At 45.8% G+C, this 18,585-nt stretch overlaps 1 protein-coding gene across 1 annotated transcript; it reads right to left on the bottom strand.

Moving 5' to 3' along the window:
- Positions 1-1,676: 1,676 nt before the first annotated feature.
- LOC115548671 (phosphatidylinositol 4-phosphate 5-kinase type-1 gamma) lies at positions 1,677-18,484 on the bottom strand. Its single transcript, XM_030363434.1, has 20 exons — positions 18,197-18,484; positions 15,517-15,545; positions 15,037-15,120; positions 12,489-12,619; positions 12,288-12,405; positions 11,518-11,670; positions 10,251-10,550; positions 9,752-9,957; positions 9,049-9,132; positions 8,709-8,757; positions 7,873-7,957; positions 7,421-7,567; positions 6,399-6,555; positions 6,195-6,263; positions 5,922-6,063; positions 5,775-5,803; positions 5,347-5,668; positions 4,409-4,483; positions 3,930-4,016; positions 1,677-3,729 (listed from the first exon to the last, which is right to left on the bottom strand). Exons 1-20 carry the CDS (start codon positions 18,282-18,284, stop codon positions 3,724-3,726), a joined length of 2,361 nt encoding a protein of 786 aa, XP_030219294.1. The 5' UTR covers positions 18,285-18,484; the 3' UTR covers positions 1,677-3,723.
- Between the last annotated feature and the right edge of the window lie 101 nt (positions 18,485-18,585).

Genomic DNA, 18,585 nt, shown 5'->3' with positions numbered 1-18,585 from the left:
TCTTCTATCCAAAGCGACTTCCAAAGCGCATTGATGAGCAACATAAATGAGCAGGCAGAGGGTTAGGTGTCCTGCTTGGGCTGCAGATATTGGAATTCTAACACAGAATGGTTGGGCTGCAGGAGTCAAACCCCCTATCCACTAGACGAGAGCCCCCCCCCCCCCCCCCCCCCCCCCTGAAACAAAGGTGTAAACCTCCTATTAACGTCATGTTGTTCTATTGATGTGTGGTGTTGTGTGTTTGATTGTGCATATGTGTATGATTGTGTGCGCATTTGTGTGTGCATGTGTATGATTGTGTGTGTGCATATGTGTATGATTGTGTGTGTGTGTGTGTGTGTGTGTGTGTGTGTGTGTGTGTGTGTGTGTGTGTGTGTGTGTGTGTGTGTGTGTGTGTGTGTGTGTGTGTGTGAGACTGTTGGGGGGTGGGGGGGCGGGGGGATAGCATGAAGAGCTAAGACTGTTCAAAGAAGAGAATAAGATGGCTTAGAGGAGAAGCGTGGAAGATGGGGTGGGGGGGGTTGGGCAATTACATTCCTGGACGCATGCCCAGGTGGTCCTGATCCCTTGTCCATCACACATTCCTGCCTGACCCGGCCTAGTCCAGCCACCACCTCACTGAGCCCTCTGTACCTGTGCTACGCACACACACACACCAGCACGCACAAACACACATAAACACACATACACACGCACACACACGCACATAAATGTGCACGCATATACATATAAACACACACATGCACATACATGCAATAGGGGAAGATCTAAAACAAACACATTAAACTGAGACACATAAAAACCCACACAAACACATACAACACTGAGACACACACACAAAACTGAAAGACTGTAAGACACACACACGCCTACGCATGCACGCAGACATGCATACAAATAGACACACACACACACACACACACATACACATACATGCATTACGGCAAGATTGTAAGACATACAAACACACCCACTAAACTGAGTCACACAAAAACCCACACAAACACATACAACACTGAAACACACACACACACACACACACAAAATGGATGAGAAACAAAAACACACACAACTGAAAGAAACACAAAATTACAAACATATACAAGTCTGAAACAAACACAAATGTACAGACACACACACACACACACGCACACAGACAAACATTATAAAACCCACAAAAAAACATGACTAAAATATGCTCACAATGCACACCTCCTCCTACACATTCACACATAGACATACGTACAACATATATGATGGAAAACATAAGGAATAAGGAGGCATACATTTTTATTTGTGTAACATTTAATGTGTTGATGTGTAATGTGAATTGCATAATATATATATATATATATATATATATATATATATATATATATATATACACACTTATATATATATATATATATATATATATACATACACACTTATATATATATATATACACTTATATATATTATACATAGATAAATATATATATATATAAAAAGGAAATCTTATTACTCAAGAGTAGGCGTAATCCAGTAGCATCGTGGTCATTAGACATTCTGAAATACCAAGAGTATTATGCGCTTAAAGGACTTGAATGATGATAAAATATATTAGCTACTGCTTAACAGCTTTCTTTTAAATCCCAAGTCTAAACAAGCTTGCACATACGCAACGAAATGTCAAAGACAAGTTAACGTTTTAATCAAATTGCGGTAGGAAACAGAAGCATTATGTCACAACGCCATCTAGTGGCCTCGTCGGACAAATACATCATTCTGTGTTAATTTTCATTTGAAAGCCAAGTTTGGCCGAAAGATAAATGCATCCATTCCTAACCATTTAGGTAGATATGCGAGATTCCATGTTATCACCCAATACTTCCATGTTTATTTCTACTCTACCATGCAAACAGAAAGTATGGATTTCATTAATAACAATCAATAATATAAGTATCTGTTGCTGGTTAAAAATATAATATATCAGTCACACTGAGCTGATGAGAATATACTTTTTAATAATCATTTTCTTTTCCACAGTGATCAGCTATAAACACTGCCCAACACATATAGATTAATTACAGCAATGATCATCCAACAGTGGAAGTCAAATGGGGGTTAACATTACACATGTGGCCACAGTAGACTTTTCATGGTTTATTTTTGTATACAATACACTTTGTAGATTATGGATGATTGCCTCAGTTTGAAGAACATACTGATGAATGCAAACCTCACATTGCTATGTCTTATGCAGCCCTCATGCATGCGGCCAATACCAGTATCCCATGGTCAGTCCCAACGAGTAGTCTAATCAGAGCTGACACGCATGAAAACAAAAACAGGAACAGAATAAACATGGATGTCAACCACACATTCACACACATGCGAATGCTCACATGCACGCAAACACACGCACAGAAACACATGCATGTATGTAAATACACACAGGTGTACACGTTACAAAAAATAATTGTATAGGTAACCTTCGTCCTCATTAACCAACATATTATACATAAATTACTAATAGTTGCTCCTTAATTGCTATTTTTCACTCACTCTGCCTTTACCTTTTTGCATATGATTGAGAAAGATATGCATATATATATATATATATGCATATAAATAGGGTGTGTGTGTGTGTGTGTGTGTGTGTGTGTGTGTGTGTGTGTGTGTGTGTGTGTGTGTGTGTGTGTGTGTGTGTGTGTGTGTGCGAGAGAGATTATTACTAATGAATAGAATTTGATCTAAATGCAGTCATCTGACAGGAGACCATTTTTTTTTGTAGAAAATAATTTGACGATTAAGGCATTATGAACACTAGTCAAAGTCAGACCACAAAGTTTTCCATCTGGACACAAGACACTATCGAAAATAAAAAAAGAAACCAGCTGTACTGTAAAGGAACACGAATTAAACACAGCAAGTACTAAATGAACAATCAACACACTATTCACCGTCGACAACAGATGGTAGCATATAAAACACGTTTCAACCGTCAACTCCATGTGCAGCATTTGCATGCTTAAAAAAAAAGACAACACATTTTAGGCTTCATGAAAAAGGATCAATCCACGCTGTACAATGAACAACAATAGATCAAATGAACGCATGAAGTCGTAGAAAAGTGCTGAGGCACGGCTTTCAAGCGACCGTTTCCCCAGCGCTGTTGTCCGTATTGCATAGCCAGAGTCACAGAGCCTAATGAGCGCACATGATTTACACGGAGCGTACGGAGACAAAACCATGCGGCGCACACACACAACGAATCCCTGACTCACCTACAGGCTGCGGTTTGATTGAAAGCTTCACAAACCAATAGATGAGAAAATTGAGGGTTAGCCCCTCCCACAGAACATGGCTTTTTGATATGAGCAGCCATAAGTAAGTAAGAACCAGCAAGGGCGCAGGTGTTCAGTATCCATCGCTCTCTCTCGGCTCTCGGTTTCTATTTTCTTCTGATTTGTTTTCATTCAAGTCATGTTACGCTGTAAATAGTTTGATATGACAAAATATTATTATTGAGTATTTTTTTTGCGATATAATGCAGCAAACCTGCGCACAGGTGTTTTTATATGTTTGTAAACATGTCACTGCATACTTGCATTGCACATATAGGAATTCACGTGTGATTTGGGATACCAGCGTTAAAAAAAGTCCATCCCAAACTGAGTTTAGGAGTGTCTTGTCTTGAGCCCCAAGATTTTCATTTCCAATAAAGACATGAACCCAACTGCTACTGCTGCAAGAAAGAAAGACGGAAAGAAGGACAGAGAAAGAAGAAGAAAAGAAAGGAAGAAGAAAAGAAAGAAAAGCATAACAACAACAACGTTAGGTCAGCCATCCATCAGTAGGGAGAAATACGTCATCTCCCTATCAGAAGGGAGAAATGACCGACCATAATTCCCTTCAGAGGTCAAAAAACCACCAGGTATGACTCACTTTATCACTCTCCCCGCCAGAGTCCCTTCTGGACTCTGAGCCGGAGTGAAGGGGAGAATACACCCAGCTCCTGTCCTCCTGACTTTGCTGGTGGGGGGGGGGAGACAGAGCAGACGATAAGAGAACTTCATGGATACAGTCAACGCATTAATGAACCACGTACAACCGGCCCACATCGCTCGGAGAGACGCCCGTTTCGGTTAAGGGCAGACGATGCGAATCACACGTCCGCTACACCAGATCATACCAGCCGTACACAGACAGCAGCCGCTTGCTACCAGTGCAGACTACGCAGCTGCCAGGTCTGCTGTAACTGGTGTGTTCTATTGGACCGAACTACAAGACAGTCGGGCTGTTGCCGGGTCTACAGGTGAGAAGCCAAGACGGGGGCGGCAACAGGCGCTTAGCGATGCTATGTCAGCATTTTTTGATTTGAAAAAAAAAAATGCTTAGCGCTAACTATCCTCGTGGGGACTTACATTGTAACTCGAGCTAGAGTTTAGCTTACGGCGGCCAAGAACTGGAGAGTACACCCAGTAGCGGCCGTCTGCATACTGATGAATGGAAAGACACACATAGGCAGACAGATGCACACACACATACACACACACACACATATGTATGTAATGTACCCGTTACATAAATATGCTCAAAGTGAGGACAGAATGTACAGGGTACAGGAAGAGACACACAGTGTGGGGATAAACATAACCAGAGGAGGAATCGATTTACAATGAGATGTAGAGACTAAAACAGATTGAATGTCATGATGAAATGGCGCAGCATTGTGCATGTATGACCATAGATAGATGAGAGGCAGAGGCACACGAGCAGTGTGCAAAGACACCATGCTGTACAGGACAGCAAAGCGCTGAGATTCAAAAGCCTTGAATTGCCACATGCTTCAGCCATATATCAAACCAACAGAGCCAGAGACTGCACCCCAAGGTGACATGCAAACACACACACACGCTCGCACGCACGCACGCACGCACCCACACACGCACGCACACACCCACGTTCGCACACACTCCCCTCACCCTCATAACTCTACCACGCTGTCCTGACTGGTCCACTGCGAGGGACACAGTTAACAGACGTCAGAACACTTGGATGAAACCTGATATTAAATAAACACAGGTTCTCTGTACTAAAGCTGAGGTCAAACCTGTAGTTTCAGGTTTTTTGCTGACCTTAGCATATGGGAAGGTTTTGCAAAATAAGTAAATTCAGTTAGATTGAGTAATCTTTATTTTATTTTTAGAATTTTAGCCTTGGTCTTAGCTAATCACTCGTCACATGTAACAGTAAGGTCACCCATTACGAAAAACCTTGTTTTGACTCCGACACCCACAATCCCCTGTAATAAACATCAACGGGTGCGGTGGGAGTGGCTTACAAAATGGGAGGGACTTACAAAGTAGATGTCGGAGACCGGCACCTCCCCCTCCAACGAGTTGTGGCTGCTGGACACCGAGAGCTGATTGGACGGCGCGTGCCGCGCCTGCTGGGGCACCTGGGGGCTCGCCGGCAGGGAGGGGGGGGGCGTGGCGGAGGAGAAGGAGGAGGAGGCGAGGGTGGAGGCGCGGGGCCCGGCCAGGTCGGCGGCGGGGCGGATGGGGGTGAAGGCGGAGGCCGGGGGGGGGGCGGAGCCCGGGGCGGCCGCAGGGCGGAGCGCGGTCGGCGGGGGAGTGGAAGGAGCAGGAGGGGCGGGGGGAGAAGGAGCTGGGGGAGGGGCGCTGGTTGAGGGGGGCGCAGGTTTAGGGGCAGGGAGGGGGGGGCTGGCGGTGGAGGAGGGGGACGGGGGTGTTGAGGGGGAGGGGGAGAAGCGCGTTGGGGATGGACTGAAGCAGCGGGGGGGAGGAGAAGGGGGCCTATGTTTGGGGGTGAGAGGGGGGGAGGGCCTCTGGGTGGGGGGGAGAGGGGGGGAGGGCCTCTGGTTTGGGGGGAGAGGGGGGGATGGCCTCTGGGTGGGGGGGAGAGGGGGGGAGGGCCTCTGGTTTGGGGGGAGAGGGGGGGGAGGGCCTCTGGGTGGGGGGGAGAGGGGGGGATGGCCTCTGGTTTGGGGGGAGCGGGGGGGTCGGGCGAGGTCCTCTCTGTCATCTGTGTGAGCTCCGTGCTGTTTGGGACGTTGCTGAAGGAGCACACGACACAAGACGAGGTCCTGGTACTTTTTCGCAAACCTCAAAAATGTATAACGAAGTTATCGAGATCAAGTCACACACATGTGTGTGTGTGTGCACAGGCGTGTCCCGCACGTCTCACCTGAGCTCAACCTCCACAGTGATGGTCTGCTGCTTTTCCGTGTGCACCTCGACCACTCCCTGTTGACACCTGGAAGTACAACACCTGGTCACCACGGCAACAAGTGCAAACAAGGGGACACAATGCGCCGTTCTCACCGATGGACCTCGGCCCCCAGACAGGAGCACGCGTGCCCCCCTGAAGGCGTCGCCCCCCCCTGCTCACCGGGCTACGCCGGGGGAGGGCATCAGTCGGCGGCTGCGGGGGTGCTCCGGGGTGTCAAAGGGGGTGGTGGGCAGAGAGTTGTTGGAGGAGAGGGTGGTGGCGATGGAGGCCGTGGTGGCGTCCTCGAAGGACGGAGGCTTGAAGTGTGGGGCCCTGCCTGGAGAGGGGAAGGGGCAGAGAGAACATTAAAGCATGTTGGAAGTCAATCTCTCCATCTTTGTGTCCGTGCATCCCTCCGTCTAGAGACACGCGGGGGAGAGCATCTGTCTGGGCCTGTCTGTCTATCTATTAATCTACAGCAGTGGTTCACAAAACCTTTTTTTGGTCAGGCCTTTACCCTGTGTTAAAAAAAGTGCTGTATTTATTTACAGCTCTTGCGTGCAACAGATTTCTAAATGTTTCTGTCACCTGTGCTATGTTTTATTACAGTCTGGGATCAGTCTTTTCCCACTTTGGGAAACAGTGATCACCAGTATCTATATCCATTCATCCATTCTGCCATATTTCATCTATCTATCCATCCATCTATCCATCAATCTACCCATGCTTCTTTCCTTCCATTACATGTCATTACATTGATTAAGCTCCAACTTGTATCCAAAGTCACCTACAATAAGTGCATTCAACCATGCAGATACTACCAAGAAATCCTTTCAAGTCCTTTCAATCCATCAATCCAATCCAATCAATCCAAGCAAATAACCAAAGTGCTACATTTTGAAAACGAGGGATATAGAGTGTTCACTGTCCCGGTCGGCCGCAGAAGATGTGAGATTCCATCCTTCCATCCATCCTTCCATCCTTCCATCCATCCATCCATCCTTCCATCCATCCATCCATCCTTCCATCCATCCTTCCATCCATCCATCCATCCTTCCATCCATCCTTCCATCCTTCCATCCATCCTTCCATCCATCCTCCCATCCTTTCTTCCATCCATCCATCCATCCTTCTTTCCTCCCTCCCTTCCTTCCTTCCTTCCTTCCATCCCTCCATGGATCCAGCGGGGGGCCGTGTCCTACCATCGACTCCCAGCAGGGGGAAGTTGGAGCCCCTCAGGTTCTCCAGGTTCTCCTGGTGCTCCTGGTTGTCCTCGCACACTGAGGGCCTCTGTCCCAGACTCCGCCCCAGGGGCCCGCGGCCCCTCTTAGACGGAGAGGGCCGCAGCGCTGCAGAAACACAGGGGCCGTTACCGTGTTTCAGCAAACGTATGAATCACAATTCATTAGTTATGACAAGGGAAGGGTTTTTCTATGCAGTCAAGTGTTCGGTTAAACAGAAACAAACATAGAAGTGAAGACGCACACCAACACTAAAGAACCATGTGGATTTGTGTTTTTGTTCTAAAACAAATCTAGAGGAAGTGAATAGCAACACTCACAGAACATCCTAATTGTTTCTATGTGGAAACATGACTTCCACATACAGGCTGTAGCAGGAGTGAGAGGTCATATAACGTTCAGTCAGTACTCACAGCAGCCTTTCCTGAACACGGTGGCGCTGCAGAACCTGTAGAACCTCTCGGCATAGAACCCGGGTCTGTGGACCGACACTGTGTCCTGTGATGGACACACACACACACACACACACACAGCCACACACACACACAAACACACACACACACACACACATACACACATCCACACGCAAACACACACACACACACACACACACACACACACACACACACACACACACACACACACACACACACACACACACACACACACAAACACACACACACATCCACACGCAAACACACACACACACACACACACAACCACGCGCACACAGATATATAGACATGCAAACACACACACACACAACCACGCGCACACACAGACACGCAAACAAACACACACTCACACACACACATATATAGACACACACACACACACACAAATATACACACAAACACACACACACACATACATAGATACGCAAACACACACATACACACACACACACACAGACATGCAAACACAAGCACACACACAAATAATCACACGCATACACAAGCAAACACAGAAATACATGCACACACCGACGCACACACAGTAAGAGTGAGATATAAAATATCACGATAACTAGATTTACACACCATACAGCAGCAATGTATCATATATTATCTATATATTAATTATATTCTTTCCCACAAATATTCCTTTTGACCGCCGTGACATTGTGAATATGCATTAGGACAAAGTGGTTTGAAGCAGATACACTTTGTGCACTGACTCAATCAGGTATCGGTTTACATTAATGTCAAAACAAATCCATCCAAGCATGAAAGATTTAATGTCTGCTTACCCCGTCATGAATAAGGGACTTCCATGAGTGTTCCAGTTTCTTAATCATCCTGGCAGCGTTAAAAACAAACAGCAGATTATGTTTCAAGCCTTTGAAGTGGCTGGTGGTTTATCAGCTGCAGATGAGGTTTCTGATCTTGCCCACGTTTAATCTAACATCTGGTGGAACCACAACGGCTGTGGAGGTGGATTCATGAAAGTGATGCAAGTCAATCCTTGCTCCTTTTAGAAGGTCAGCTAGCAGGTGATCAGAGCCAGGGGGAGGTGGTTGGAGTGCTGGGCGCTGGCGGGCCAGAGGGCGTCTGACCGGGCCAGCGGAGCCAGGGATACGTGAGGCCTACCTGTAGGACTGCAGGATGTCAATGATGCCGATGAACAGCAGGAGGCGCTCGCCCTTACACCCAACGGCTGGGATGCCCCCCATTCTGGACACAGGTTATAAAAGAAAAGAAATCAATCAATCAATCAATTGATGTATCTAGCTCTCCGTCAATCTATCTATCTATGATCTGTCGTTCTATCTGTCTTTGATCGATCTGTCTGTCTGTCTGTCTGTCTGTCTGTCTGTCTGTCTGTCTGTCTGTCTGTCTGTCTGTCTGTCTGTCTGTCTGTCTGTCTGTCTGTCTGTCTGTCTATCTGTCTTTGATCGATCTATCTGTCTGTCTGTCTGTCTGTCTGTCTGTCTGTCTGTCTGTCTGTCTGTCTGTCTGTCTGTCTGTCTGTCTGTCTGTCTGTCTGTCTGTCTGTCTGTCTGTCTGTCTGTCTGTCTGTCTGTCTGTCTGTCTATCTATCTCTATATTTATATGTATATATATATATATATCTGCCATCTGTTTGTCTATATATAGAAAAATATATCTGTACATCTGTCCGTCTGTCTATCCAAGGTAGATGAAAGGGGATGAGTTCCACACCATCGACACCATTGAAATGTGCATGGTCAGCATCGGTGTGTATATGAGCATCAGTGTATGTGTGTGTGTGTGTGTTTGTGTGCGTCCTTCTGTGTGTGCAGCCTCATCAGGTCACGAGGTTGTTCCCTACGTGTCAGCGTGGTCCAGGGTGTCCCTACAGCTGGACCCCCCCTGGATGGACTCCATGGCGGTGGAGTACAGCGCTCTCTGGGCCGCCGGCCGCATCTCGTCGCCCCCTGCTGGGGAGCCCTGGGACTGCCGCTCCTTCTCGGCCAGGGTCTTGTTGTGGACCCCCAGCAGCAGACTGTAGTCCATGATCTTGAAGCTCTCCAGGACCTAAAGAGAGTATCAAACAAGAAAAACAAGAAAACAAGAAAAAAAAACGAAACAAATCAAGGTTGAGTAAAACATTCCCGATCTTGAACCTCTCTCCTTCCTCTTTATTTTCTGTTGCATAATTTACAGTTCACTGTAATCTACCGAAGCCTACGCTTTTATCCAAAGCAATTGAGTGATTTTTTCATGCGTTTATGTATTTTTAGATTCATATACTGAAGGATACTGAAGGCCAGGAGTTCAGACTGTGGACATTTGGGTTTGAACCGATAACCTCCCCCCCTCTTCCTCACCAGACAGTCCCTCTGCAGCGTCTTCACCAGGGCCCCGAAGGTCTCCTGGTCCAGGGTGAGGCCGTCGGGCACGTCCGACAGGAAGTCCAGGTCCTTGAAGGTGGGCTTGGACTTCTCCCGCTCCTTCTTGGAGGCGCGCCGCTTGTAGGTGGAGCCCTTCAGGTCGAACTTGAGGTGCATGTGCACGGCGCGCGGCAGCACGTTGTTCATCACCGTGATGCGGATGTTCTTGCCCCCCGACTGGACGCAGTACAGGCCGAAGAACTTGGGCAGCAGGGTCCGCGGGTTCTGGTTCAGGTTCTGGAGGGGGCCGGGCGCGGGGGGGGGGGGGGGATGGGGAGTAGGCGGTATGCTTAGGATAATGTCACAAACTCCTTTACAACTATTTAATTCAGTACGTGGGGAATTAATCCTATGAGAGGGAATCGTGCTGCCGGGAGGATCGAGGCCAGCATAAATAATAATGACCTCCGTTGTTGTAATTACACATTTGCATGAAGCCCTTTGTCTTACTGCAGTGAGGCCCCAAGGCCAAGTTACAAGTGAGGCAGGGCACAATCAATTCATTTAATCAATTAATGAGTCATTAAAAGTCATTAAAAGTGCTGCTCCCACAATGTTGCCGCAAACTAACTGGGCAGAGTGCAGAGTAGCTGAAAGAATTTAGAAAGAGGAGTAAAGTAGGTTTACATGTTTTCATTAAAATAAGAAGAAATAAAAAAAAGTAATCTTCATGTGAAGAATTCCCGTGAAGTCAGCTCCACAACAAGGCCTGCTGCAATGTCTCCCGTCCTGACGGGCCCTCAGATGAGGATGTGTGGGCCCAAGCCCTCCACCTGCAGCCCGGGTGGGAGCTCTCTGCAGGAGGAGTATCACTCAGGCCTGCTTGCGTGCCACTGCAGGACATGCTTAGCAGGTTAAAGGGTGCTTAGCCAGGGTCAGAGCCAGGTACAACCCTGCCCCAAGTCTCTCCGTCATTGGTCAGGATAATGAGGATCAGGATCGTCCACCTTCTTGCTTTCATAAGTCCACAAACCCACAAACACTGAAATCTACACAGACCTTCCCCTGTCAGCCCCTTCCTCATCTCCAGCTATATTATATGCACACTTGATTTACTAATCCACTGCCAATTAGATATACAGTATGACCTTAAAAATGCAGGCAGGACTTTGGCGTCTTGCTCAAGGATGCATAGAGGCAGCATATATTTGGGATCAAGTCCAGAACATTATGACTGGGACTGAAATACACTTCTCCGTCTTACCATGTAGTATCCAGGAAGTAGTTTCTGCAGGAACTCAGCCTCTTTGTGTTGCACGGTTTTGATGATGAACTCGTCGTCGCGGGTTACGTAGAATATGGATCCGCTAGCGCCCGGATTGGACAGCTCAATCAGCGGCTCGTTGCACAGAGAATACTGGAGACAACCAAACACGCAGGGATACACCATGAGATGAGAGGAACCATTACAACACCATAGAACTCTCAAACACACGCCTGTTCACACATGCAAACACACAGACACAAGCACTCATCCACGCCCACTAACTTGAGTTTTTCGACCCTTGCTTGCAGCTTTCAAAAGGAAAGTCGTCTAATCTTCATATACCACAGGTGGCATACAACTGTCTTGAGGCGCTAAGTGTGGCGCTCGCTCTCTAATACATTCTGGATATTTATTACTTTCATACTTAACATTCTCGGTTAATCTTTTTGCTATTTGTGTGTTGTGCAAGTGTTTGTGTGTAGTTGCATGTTGTTCTTCCTAATATCATCACCAACGACCATTGGTGCATTACAAAAATCATGAAGACATTCAAAGTATAATGCGTTTGCCGAAGCTTGCTACACAAACTAACAAGCAATTATGCAAAACAGATGTAATGCGTGGGTCTACTCAAACCATGACATATTAAAGTCTCATGCTTAAGGTAGAGCTAGGGCGTTCAGACCATGGCACGGTCTATCTCCATGGCATGTATTAGAAAAATAATAATTAAACAACTTAGAAGGAAAACAAAACATCTATTGTACCAGGTAGTCATCGGGTCGGATCCCAAAGAGCTCTCTGAAGTAGCGGAAGGCCACGGGGGCGTAGGTTTTGAACCTGAAGTCCGGGTAGTGATGTGCTGGGGTCAGGTTGCTGCCCTCACTGCGGAGACAAGAGGCACGGGGTTGGAGGGAGACCCGAGGGAAGGAAGACACCGGGAAACGCACAGCATCTCAGACACACACCTGGGGAAGAAAATGCTCTCGACCACATAGAAGTCCTGCATCAGCACGTCCCTCTCGGGCTTGGAGCTCAGGTTGCCCACGGTGTAGCCGATGCCCAGCTGGATGGCCCCCTTCAGGGCCGACGACGTGGTCTGTGGACACGGAGCAGGGGGGGAGGGGGGGGGGGCGCGGGGGTGAGAACAGCACCGCCAACGCAACGCCAGAGTATCAGTGTATCACTGAGGCACGTGTGCATCTGTGTGACCACTTCTGCCGCTGGCTGAAAAGGTTTGGCATGGGGCCCACGATCCTGGGGGCCTTCTTCAGAGGCACAACGGAGAGCATCTTAACAGGATGCATCCCAGCCTGGTCGGGGAACTGCACTGCTCAATGCTGCAAAGCGCTGCAAAGGGTAGTGCGGACCACTGAGAGGATCAGTGGACGTGAGCTTTCCTCCAATCAGGACACGTACAAGGCCCGGTGTGTCAAGAAGGCCCACAGAATCATCAGGGACCCCAGCCACCCCAACAACAAACTCTTTGAGGTACTGCCGTCGGCGAGGCGGTACCGAGGCCTCGGGGCCAAAACCCAGAGGATGAGGAACCGTTTTTCCCCCAAGGAGTTAGGCTCCTGGGGGAATCCCTCCACTACCATCATACCAACCCAACGCATGATAAAACAAGACACTATTTCAATCTCATATTTACTGCATTAATACTGTTATTGCACAACATTTGTGCAGTGCAATGTATTTTGCACTACGATCAACCTTGGCTGGTACCACTACCACTTGATTACTTTACATTTCTGTTACTTATTTTAACTTATTTTATAAATATCTATTTGCTTTATATTGTATTGTTGCTGCTATGTGTGTGTTGAGGGATCAAGCATAATCATTTTACGCCTGTGTACTTGTGCAATAAGAATGTAATAAAAGCAATTCTGATTCTGATTCTGATTCTGACAGAAAAACAAAGAACAGAATCTGCAAAAGAGTATTGTGGTTGAGGATAGTTCATTCATTTCTATGCGATGATTAAAAATCAGTGATAATGCTTGATACCTTGGATGGCCTGCAGAACTATTGGGTTCAAAGGGCTTGTAGGGGCTTATCCACTCACACCTGGTGGAGTTCAACTTCTTGTCCCACAATGTGTTTCAGTGACCTACCAGGCTGCACAGAGTCCTAGATGTAGGACTCTGTGCAGCCTGTTTTGCGGTGCTGTGAGTATGGATAGCTTTTTGTAATGTCCGATTTCATTGTTTGGTTAGCTATAATTGCAATATAGCTACACTATGCGTTGTCAGGAACATGGTATCCATGTGGCCAGCTACTGGATGAAAGACACAAGCAAATTTTCAACGATTCTGATTATTCTAGCAGATGTTAGCCTATACATCTTACTTGAAAACCAAAAGGAAAAGTATAAACTTTCTTATGATTTAGAAAAATATAGATGCTGAGATTAGTGATTATATTTCATTGAGGACAACAAAAGCTAGAACAAAATTTCTTCATTGTTTGAAGGTATTAACATAATTTCAAATCAACAACATATGCATAATTGCTTTGGGAAGTTAGCCGTGATATGAAGCCAAGTGGTTTACTCACAACTGACTTGTTACCAATGTAGTAAAGTATGGTATGGTTTGTGTGCTATGGGCTGGAGGTGGGGGTGGGGGAGGGTAGGTACTGGTGTCGCTGGTTAGACTCCAGGGGCACCAGGAAGTCTTAATACGGGCAGGCATCCGGGCTGAAACTGCAGTTATCTGCAGATGACGAATTGCTTGTAATTTCGATTAATGTTGCAGTAAAACGTTGGGTATGCACCAAACAGCAATGCACCAAACCCCAGCTGCCCTGGAGAGTGCTCTGCATACCTTTGAGCAGGTTGCCTCCAGAGGAGTGACTTAGTGGGGGAAAGTCGGACGGACTACCCTGGGCCCAAGAGTAGGTAGGGCCATTAAAAAGGTAAAAATAGGTAAATTGCTTTCAATCAGAACAGACAGTCTTTATCAACATTTTGTGTCCGCATGGTGAGATTACGATGGTTTGGCTTGGTGCCATTCTTCTCGCCCTGCTCAGTCGTTACATTTGAATTGTATTTTTTGTATTGGTTTGCGTTGGATTTCATTTTTTATTTGGAGACTCCACCTAAACCTACGTATACTAAACTATATTTTCTTCTTAACGGTTTGTCATTCTTGGCGAATGACAAATACATAAATATAAAGCAAGCATTGTTATCTCCACAAGATATTTATACTCCAAGGAAAGACCTCATACAAGTACTATTACGCAGGGATCATTTGGTTTCCAAGCATCACAGATTTGGGTATGATAATGTTTCATTCTAGTTACCTAGCTATCATCCTAATACTAGGAGATATATGTTGGGTTGTTTATATGTTCAAATGTGTGACGAAAGAAAATGAGAGCAGCCCCCACTCATAGCTGGAGCACAGGGTCCATAACTTGGTGCCATGTCCCCGTGCCTACACGGGTTGCAACCTACTGATATCAAACCCTGCCTCTCTCTAGAGAAGAGAGAGACAGAACACATACCTTCTTGTACGTTGTCTCCCCAGAGGCATCCACTCTCCTGTGGCCAATCTTCTTCTCGTGCGTCGCTCCAAAAGGGGACGGCATCTGATAGAGAGAGCGAGAGAGCGAGAGTGAGAGAGAGCGAGAGTGTGAGAGTGTGAGAGAGAGGGAGGGAGGGAGAGAGAGAGAGAGAGAGAGAGAGAGAGAGAGAGAGAGAGAGAGAGAGAGAGAGAGAGAGAGAGAGAGAGTGACGAAAAGACAAAGACACAGATTGAGAATGAGAGAGAATGCAAGAGTAGGTAAACATGTAACTCGTTCCAACTCGTTAATCCTTTTTTTTATGAACTAATTGTAGACACACAGCTGCATGGATGGGAACGGACAATACAGATGATATGACCACAAAGACAGAGTGAGAAGAGGAAGACAGAGACGCAGTAAATGGAATCAGTCAATCAATACATCCACGGAGACGGAAGGAGCTAAATCAAATCCTCTCACCTCTGATACAGAAGCCCTCTTGGCTGGATCTGTGGACCCACAGGAAGGAGGGGGTCACAGGATTACAAGGGGTAATTGAAAACCACTGAAAGTTACTCAAGGACGCTGTATTTTATTTAGCGTGCATTGGAAGAGACGATCCATATGATCCTACTAGTATTGACAATAGATCAAAGAAAGAGATAGTATTAATATAACAGATCATTGTATTAACAACAACACATGCACATCCAGATTGTTGTTGGCTTTAACCCCGATTACATTTGCAAAATGGAGAAGCAATACATTTCCTGACCGAACCTTCCTGCTAAGTATCCGTTGTTGCATTTATTCGGCAGATACATACTTAATATGAACAACTTCACTGCTGAATAAAATAGTTGGTAAGATAGTTATTTGGTTAGTTGGCAGCTGCTTCAACTATAAGTGTAAGTTATCCTGCCTGTTCCGATAGTAATAGTTCACATAATATATCTCTGATAATATTGCCCAAGCAACTGACATAAGGTGCACATTTAATATCACTGCACTATATGTAAAGGAAGGATTGTTTTGCAATACTATACATGACAGGAAATCAATACTCCTAGTCCTTACTGAATAATAGGAACGAATTTAGCCTATGCTATATGGCTACAATCGTCACTTACCAGAAGTACAGTAAAACGTTAAAGGTCAACCCAATCTCTGAGGTTTCCAGTAGGTATGTCCAGTAAATGTACCAGAAAAAAGAGCATTTCTTTAAACATGCTGTGTCTACAGCAAGTGTTTTCTATTCCTGGGGGCCCAGATCTGCTAATCAGGTAAACTATAGGATTGGCGTCCTCTTTAATCTGGACATGCTGCCATTGGTTGATGTCTTTGTATACCATCCACAGCCAATCAGAAATGAGGATTAAGGAGCATCGTTCCCTACAAAGACCAGGAGAGCGTGGGAGGCAGTAGGAGGGTAATGAGTGTTTATGTTGTAAGAATACCAGTTTAACAAGCAAAAACACAGTTTTTCTTCTGAAATAATTCCTGGATTCTCTTACGTGACGTTATTTATTTGCTGTACTATTGTTAGTTTGAGCAGAGAACGGTTTCAGTGAACGAGTGAATAGTCACTATAGCCATGGGAGGATTATCCATCTATATGCCAAATATGATTACTCAATTGTACAAGGGTTTCTTGTCAAACTGACACAACACCATGTGACTTCTGACAGACCGGTGTGACAGGGCAGACCAGGAAAAACAACAGCATAGAGCAACACAGGCCTAGCTTCTTCGTTTGCCATGGTTTCCACAGCTATTATCATTTTGGATCAGATGCTTGAGCTGAAATCACATTACAGTGGTCATTCTAGAAGGGAGAGGATGATGTTTGTTGAGTGTGTGTGTGTGTGTGTGTGTGTGTGTGTGTGTGTGTGTGTGTGTGTGTGTGTGTGCATGCGTGTGTGTTCGTCCTAGGGAAAGAGGATTATACTCTCCTCTGCCTGTCAGCAGATAAAATGGCGGCCTGTTGCAGAGTGTAAGCCCTGATGAGACATAAACACAGGCTTATGCATGTATTTCACTATCGTTCCACCGTCTATTATGGTGAAACTATTGTGAACTCTCTACCTATAAAGGTGAATGTACTGCTAACTCACTGTATGCCCATATTGGATAGGCTTTTTATTACCGAACCAAATCCCAAATAAAAGCTACAGTAAACTGTATTAATAAAGTAATGTCATGCTTCAAGATGTTTGGGGATAGTATAGCCTAGTTTAGAAAATATGTCTCCTGAACAACTCCATGATGGTCAGGAAACAATAAAAACCTCTACTTTGCTCAGAGTTGGTTAATACCACAAAGCCTTTGTATCATCATAGATTATACAAGATCCTTTTAGATTCAGACTGACAAATGTGGCGTGTGTGTGTGTGAGTGTGGGGGGTGGCTAGCATAGCGCAGCAGATGTTGTGTATGATAAGCTGATTATTACAGAAGTTAATGTGCAGTCCAATGTCTATGCAGGACCTATGAACATACACAGACAACACATAAACATGGATATTTTAAGAGCAGCAAGTGCGCGTTGACAAATTTTATGAGACTAGTTTGCCAATATGATTACGCTTTGCAAAACCTCCGCAGCCTTCAGTCTATAGAACTCTTTTTTATATTGAAATAATCACAACATGGCTGTTAGTCACTCTGACTGTGGTAGATCATTCGGTTGATTTTGGGCATCGAATTTTGCAAACTGTGAGCCGCAGAACCCGTTAGTCACAACAGGGTCAGTAGGCTAGCCTACTTCAATTGCATTGCTGTTATCGATGAATAATCTATCCATTATTAATAATCTGATACGGTTTCACCGGGTGCGCTTTCCTCTTTCAGAGGACATGATGCATGCTCAATGCCTGTCAACATTTGTGCAATAGTATACACATGGAAGTGTGCGCGTGCATAGCAAGTGTCGCCGATGCTCCAGACCCACTGAGGCCTACACGTTTTATACTGGTCCGAAATAGAGACACCAACGAGCCATCGAAATAATTGTATAACGTTCATAGTGGTTATATTCGACCAAAGTGTCCGCGATGTACACTGGAACCAGGCAGACCTTACAGCACCTAACGCACAGAAACACACACACAAACACACGCTTATCCTTATGATTGAACACAATGTAAGCGTTGCCTTATACCGTTTTCCAAGTCCAGCTGTAGTGACAAACTCGTAGCGGTCTCACTAGATCTCCTTGCATCCCGCATTTCTGCAGTTTTTTCGTCCATCTCCGGTTCCTGGCGAAAGGCAGACTTGACCTTCCTCTCTGGTAAGGATACGGCGGAATGTGCTGGGATGAGTTCACATCACGGATCTACGCCCTATTTGCTACAATACCAATTATAAAAAAAATCATAATAATAAACTAGGCTACATGACTACACGTTAGCATTTCGCGTAGATGGACTACCATCCAGGCCAACACATCCATTGACAAGCTTCATCCACGTACTGCTGCGAACCGTGTTAGATTTGGCCCGCGGCTGTGCATCCCTTTTGCGCACGGATACAAGTCGCTGCAGCCACAGC

The sequence above is a fragment of the Gadus morhua genome, chromosome 8, assembly GCF_902167405.1.
Source record: "Gadus morhua chromosome 8, gadMor3.0, whole genome shotgun sequence".
Lineage (NCBI taxonomy): Eukaryota > Metazoa > Chordata > Actinopteri > Gadiformes > Gadidae > Gadus > Gadus morhua.
The sequence above is the reverse complement of the archived record's forward strand: the minus strand, read 5'-3'. Positions and strand labels throughout refer to the sequence as shown.

Coding starts and splice junctions, on each gene's coding strand:
- LOC115548671 (XM_030363434.1), bottom strand. CDS start 18,284: ATGGACGAAAAAACTGCAGAAATGCGGGATGCAAGGAGATCTAGTGAG. Junction 9,958..10,250: donor CGCTGCAGAGGGACTGTCTG/GTGAGGAAGAGG, acceptor TACTCTCTTTAG/GTCCTGGAGAGCTTCAAGAT. Junction 7,568..7,872: donor CGTGTTCAGGAAAGGCTGCT/GTGAGTACTGAC, acceptor GTGTTTCTGCAG/CGCTGCGGCCCTCTCCGTCT.